General features: G+C 36.3%; 1 protein-coding gene across 1 annotated transcript; it reads right to left on the bottom strand.

The window, feature by feature from the left end:
• Positions 1-6,265: 6,265 nt before the first annotated feature.
• Positions 6,266-6,637, bottom strand: LOC121172828 (secreted RxLR effector protein 161-like). The gene has a single exon (XM_041005458.1). It carries the CDS (start codon positions 6,635-6,637, stop codon positions 6,266-6,268), a length of 372 nt encoding a protein of 123 aa, XP_040861392.1.
• Between the last annotated feature and the right edge of the window lie 295 nt (positions 6,638-6,932).

Below are 6,932 nucleotides of genomic sequence, written 5' to 3' on the forward strand. Positions count from 1 at the left end.
TAATTTCCGGCGCGACATGAAAGCAGTATTGGTGGTGTGTGTGTTTAAGAACCTGCCCAAGCACACAGCAGACACTTGTGCATACAGGATGCTGCTGCTGCTACTGCATACAGGATGCTGCTGCTGCTACTGCATACAGGATGCTGCTGCTGCTGTACCGAATTTCTGATCAACAGAAACAAATCATTATGAATATGGGGAATAACACCAACGGCGGATGGAAGTGGAAGCTATCTTGGAGGAGGGCTCTTTTTGATAGTGAAATTCAAATGGCAGATAATTTCCTTGGAGAACTATCACAGCAGCAGATTCAGCCAAATACGGAGGATAGGTGCAGCTGGAAGCATGATCAAACTGGATACTACTCAACAAAAAGCGGATATGACTTGATATGGGAAGCACAAATGGGAGCTAATCAGAATTTGGACTTTGTGGACATTTGGAAGCTCAAAATACCAAGTAAATCACTGGTTTTTGCTTGGAGGCTAATTAGGGACAGACTTCTAACTAGGATGAATCTTAGAAGGCGGCAGGTTGTGATAATTAAATGAGGTACAGTGCCCATTTTCTATCTGATGAATGGCTATCCCTATGGCCAGATTCTACCCAATTTGTGCTTGATAGAGATTTCTCTGACCATTGCCCCATCCTCTTGAGGTCTACAACAGTGGATTGGGGGCCTAGACCTTTCAAAGTAATGGACTGGTGGTTGAAGGACAAAGATTTTCAGAAAATGGTGTCTCATAGATGGGGCAACTATCATCCTAGTGGTTGGGGTGGATATGCTTTAAAGCTGAAACTGAAGTTCATTAAGGGATGCATCAGACAGTGGAGCTTGCAAAATGGTGTTATCAATGTTTCTAAAATTCAGAATTTAAAGAAGGAGCTGAATGACTTGGAATCTGGTAGCAGTACTAGAATTCTATCTCAAGCTGAGGTGGATTTAAAGAAATCCTTGCAGGAACAGCTTTGGAGTGCAACACTTGCCTATGAGTCCATGTAGAGGCAAAAATCAAGAGTCAAGTGGATAAGAGAAGGGGATAGAAACTCAGCTTATTTCCACAGGATGATCAACCACAGAAGGAGAATTAATGCAATTCAAGGTCTTCTCATTGCAGGTGAATGGGTCCAGGAGCCTACCAGAGTCAAGAATGCAGTTCTGAACCACTTTAAACACAGATTCTCAGAACAAAACCACTTCAAGGTGGATTTTGAAAAAGCCTATGATACGGTCTCTTGGGGCTTCTTAAACTACATGATGATGAGGATGGGCTTTTCTGAAAAATGGAGACAATGGATATATGGATGCTTGTCTAGTGCAACCATATCTATTTTGGTTAATGGCAGCCCCACTTCAGAGTTTGTGCCTCAAAGAGGTTTAAGGCAGGGTGATCCCCTTACCCCCTTTCTGTTTAACATAGCAGCTGAAGGACTTACTGGATTGATGAGGTCAGCAATCTCAAAAAACTTGTTCCACAGCTACCAAGTGGGGAGACAAAAGGAGGAGATAAATATTCTGCAATATGCAGATGATACACTTTTTTTTGGAACTGCATCTATGGATAACATTAGAGTCCTCAAATCTGTCCTCAGAATTTTTGAGATGGTTTCTGGTCTCAAGATTAATTATTCCAAAAGCCAATTTGGGTGCATGGGAAAACCAGAGGCTTGGTGTAGGGAGGCAGCTCTCTTTCTCAATTGTGGTCAGCTAGAAATTCCCATTTCCTACCTTGGTATACCAGTGGGAACAACTTCTAAAAGCTGGAATGTGTGGCACCCCATCATTAGCAAGTTTGAGTTCAAACTTAGCAAATGGAAGCAGAAAAGCCTATCCATGGGAGGAAGGATAACTGTCATTAATTCTGTTTTAACAGCTCTTCCCATCTACATGTTGTCCTTCTTTAGAGTCCCTAAAAAAGTAGTGCACAAGCTAGTCTCAATCCAGAGAAATTTTCTTTGGGGAGGAGATTCTGAAGTGGCTAAGATTGCTTGGGTAAATTGGGATACTATTTGCCTTCCCAAGAACAGAGGGGGTCTTGGGATTAAAGACTTGGCTAAGTTTAATGAAGCCTTGCTTGGTAAATGGGACTGCGACTTGGCAAATAATCAGGATCAGCTTTGGGCCAGAATATTAATGTCCAAATATGGAGGGTGGAATACTCTTTGCTGTGGCAGAAACAAAGCAGACTATTCTCTTTGCTGGGTCCTTTACCTCTTCAACCCAATTGCCACTTCCTGCAATTCTCTCAATGGAGTGGAAACAGCAAGATAGACAATCGGTGGAAAGCTCTATGGATAGCTCTATCCATGACTATTTGGAAGCATAGAAATGCCTTGGTGTTTAATAACCAGAATTTCTGCACCGAAAAAGTCACTGCTTCAGCTTTATTTCACACTTGGTCTTGGATCAACTGCATGGAGAAAGACTTTCACACACACTTTAATCAGTGGTCTACTTGCTTAAAGGAGGAAATGTCTTAGGGGTTTTTTATTGCTTGGGTAACCACCTATTGTGGTTTTATCTTATGTAGATGGGGATGGCAGATTTCTGCCTTGTATATTCTGTTATATTTCAATACATCTAGTACTGACCCTATTAATATTATCAGATTTTTGTTGTGCAAAAAAAAATTAATACAAATTATAATTTCGCTGATAAAAAAAAAAGATAATACAAGAGAGACAGAAGGGCAGTGGCAGTCACAACATATATATAGAGACAATTTAAATCACGGTAAATACTTCAAAGATATCAGTCCAATGAAACAAAGGTCATGTAGACAGGCATAGCATAAGTTACAAATATACCAGTAATGCATACAACAACAATTTCAAATTAGTTCTCCAATCTAAGATATAAATACCTGACTTTGAGGCTTCAAAGATATAATCAAACCGCTTCCGCAGCAACGCCAATTAGCAGTAGTAAATGATAGCCCTAAAAAAAACCATACAGAAATTAGCCACAGTGTATTTAAAGCCTTTTATGAACAATATGACTCTCACTTCATGGTGATAAATTGACTCTCAAAAGACATTATACTAAGAGTGTATTTAAATCCTTTTTAAGTCATTCTATCAAACAACTCATTGACAATTTTTTAATAATACATATCATACTTCTATCCAGTCAAACTAAAGCAATAACTAATTAATTTAATTAAACAGGGACCAATTTAGATGTGAATCATTAAAGGTAGATGATGGCATTCAAAGAATGATAGCGCCGGTTCAAATTTTAAGAAGAAAAAAAAACAATTACACTATATTTCAATTATAGACAATAACAGTGCCCATCTTAATACCACCACATGGATAGCAACAGAATTAGTAAAACTGCAACCTGCCTGTCCACCCATTAACCTAATTACCCAGTCACAAAAGTACCACAAGTACTGAAAATAAAAGATACAAGACACAAAAGTGCCACCTTCCAAAAAGCAAAACAAACCCAACAATAACCCAGCACAAGGACCCCAATACATATAATCAGAAATTTAACCAAAGGCCATCATAAGCACCTTTTGAGGTTCAAAAGGAATGCCATGAAACAACAAGGAATTCCTAAGCAATCAGCAGACCTTTCTATTTCTATTTTTTACACATTTAAAACTCAAACATATGAAATAAAAATTATATAACAAACTAACAAAGATAAAGAAAAAAAAAAGGAAATATAAACTCACCTCAGTTGGTGCTGCTGCCCATCATTTCACTCTCACAACAAATAGGAATCATGTACCTGCATGGAAGAAATAATCACACAACACACAATGATCAGAATAAGCAAATGCATATAATTAAGCATGATACAATATCAATATTCATGGAAGTAACAATGACTTGTCAAAAATTTGGATGAAATTCAATATGTAAATCAAAGCTTTGTCCCTGAAACCCTCTGTGTAAATCAAAGCTTTGTCCCTGAAACCCTCTGTGTAAATCAAAGCTTTGTCCCTGAAACCCTCTATGTAAATTTGACAGCCTCATGTCTCCCTTCCTGAAAACCCACTAAAAACTGCCTAACCCTCCTGCTGTTACTCCATAATTTATTCTACAATAACTGCTTAAGGCAGTTACATATGGTCCTAAATCACTACACATTCAGTTACGATTAACCCTTTGTGCCTAACTAGGGTTTCGAAACATCACAACAAAGACAGACCATTGAACAATGGATTTTCATCATCAACATACAACAGAGACATACCTTCGATGGAAGCGCAGACACGAACTCCACAAACGCGAACTCGACAATGTGGTTGCAGTCACAGAAGCGCAGCCCAGTTTGCGACAAACACGAACTCAGGCAGAAAGAGAAACAACAATAAAGCCCTGGGTTAAAACGACGAATGCCTAATGTTAAAACGACGAACGCCTAATGTTAAAACGAAAGGACGTACCTCAATGGATAAGTGCCAAAGACGATCTCCACAAACACGATCTCCACAATGTGGGTCAGTCACGGAAGCACAGGCGACTTTGACACAAGGAGAAAGAAGAAGAACGATATGGTTCAAGCGCAAGGAGAAAGAAGAAGAACAATAGGGTTCAAGCGCGCGGGTTATGCAATTTCAGAACTTTAATATATAATGATAACAACATAGATTTTTTAAAAATAACCGATGTTAACATCAACTACGTAACATCGGTTATAATAAAACCGATGTTAACATCGACTCGATAACATCGGTTTTACAAAACCGATGTTAACAATGTTACTATGGAGTAGTTAACATCGGTTTTTCCAAAATCGATGTTAACTAAGTCTACTTATTTACAAAAATGCCACCGCGCTTTCGTTAACATCAGTTTTAGCTATAACCGATGTTAATTGGGCGATGTTGAAAGCTTTTTTTTTTTAGTAGTGCTTGCACAGCGACTGGTGTCGAACAGCTCAATTTGACTAGAAAGAATAAAAACATTGGCGAATAATAGTCCCCAGAAGAAATTAGGGTTTGACAATAAGAACCTAATACTTGAGTCATGCTTAATTTGAAAGATTTTTAATAAGCAGCGGTTCTTTTTTTTAAAAAAAATCGTGGTTCTTAATAATAAAAAAAGAATACGAGTATCTTGAAGGCGGACCAATAATCTCAACCCTTAAAGAAGGTAAATATCAAACGTTCTTGATAGCAAGTTAAATGCATAATGTGTAGTGCTAAAAAAAAGGATATATAATGTTAATGTGTTTAGAAACATATTAAGTCTTACTACTATTAGATTAGAAGTGGATATCCATGTACTGTAACTAATAGTTACTTTTGTAAATATTTAAGGGTTTTCAGGATTAACAATTATTGAAATTAGTAAAATCTTGAAATATATGATTTTCATAAATAATAGATAAAAATGTGTATTTTTTTCATAGTGAGACTTCTCTCTGATGCGCTTTGATTTCTAGAAAAAGGAGAGAAACAAGATTTTGCTCCCTTGACTATTCTTTCTCCCTCTCTAGGTTCATGATGACTAGAGGTTAGAGAGAACACTTTTCTATCATGAAGGAGGCGTTATTTCACGTTAGTGAGTATTAACCCCTTATAACTACTACTCCCATCAAATAATAGTTATCACTAGAAACTGCTCCAATTTAATCTAATTATAATTTAGTCCTTAATTATTAATTATTTATTTGTTAGTTCCTACATAAGTCACATATCTCTCAAATGAGAAATTAATTTGTACATTATCCTACTTGGCTCATGTGATATTACCAAACATTATGGACTAAATAAATAAATAGATTAAACTAACATAATGTGTATTAAAATGAATAAATTGTTCCATACATTGGGTACATCATAATTTCATGATTAAGAATAGAAACCAATTCGAGTCATGATAGTTGTACATCACTTAATCGACATAGTCCCTTCCATGTACTACAAATTAGTCTTTTCCTTAATATGACCATTAGTTAGAAGTACATAATTGGTCCAACATAATGTCTTTATTTAAGACAAAACCGATTAACATTACTTTAATACAAATATGCATGCAAACATAGAGAACAAATAATCAGAAACATATCATAAAAGAGCTCAGGGTGTCAGTAAAATGCATAAGGTAAATTACATTTAATGATCATCAATAACAATAATGTCCATATTTTAACATGTTTTATAAATGTCTTGAGTGATAATCCCTTTGTCAAAGGGTCAGATATCATAAGGTTTCTGCTAATATGTTCTATTGACACTCTTTATTTTTGAACTTTTTCCTTCACGACAAAGTACTTCAATTCCATATGCTTAGCACCCTTAGATTACTTATCGTTCTTAGAGAAAAATATTGTTGTAGAGTTATCATAATACATTTTCAACGGCCTAGCAATACTGTTGACAATTCCAATCTGCAACCAATTAGCCTGAATTGTAGCCTCAAAACATGCTACAAATTCAACTTTCATGGTAGATGCAACAACACCTGATTTCTTTTCACTCTTCCATGATACTACTCCTCCAGTTAAAATAAATACATAGTTAAGAGTGGATTTTCTCGTATCTACAGATCCAACAAAGTCTGAGTTTGAATACCCAATCACCTCAAGGTGATCAGACTTCCTATATGTAAGTATGTGATCTTTTGTTCCCTGTAAGTATCTAAGAACCTTCTTTGCAACTTTCCAATGTTCCATTCCTGAGTTACTTTGATATCTTCCTAACATTCCAGCTACAAAGCTTATGTCTGGTCAAGTACATATATAAACATACATAATACTCCTAACAACTTATGCATACAAAATTGATTCCATTTATTTTCATTCCAAATCATTTTTTTCTAATTGGAACGAGTGTCAATAGACTAAATTTGTTTCTCTCTTTTTCCATCCTGAATATCTCCTATACTTTACTGATATATGCTTTCTAAGATAAGTCTAACAATCCTTGTGATCTATTTCAGAATATTTCTATCCCTATCACATAGCTAGC

This window comes from Glycine max, chromosome 9 (assembly GCF_000004515.6).
Source record: "Glycine max cultivar Williams 82 chromosome 9, Glycine_max_v4.0, whole genome shotgun sequence".
Lineage (NCBI taxonomy): Eukaryota > Viridiplantae > Streptophyta > Magnoliopsida > Fabales > Fabaceae > Glycine > Glycine max.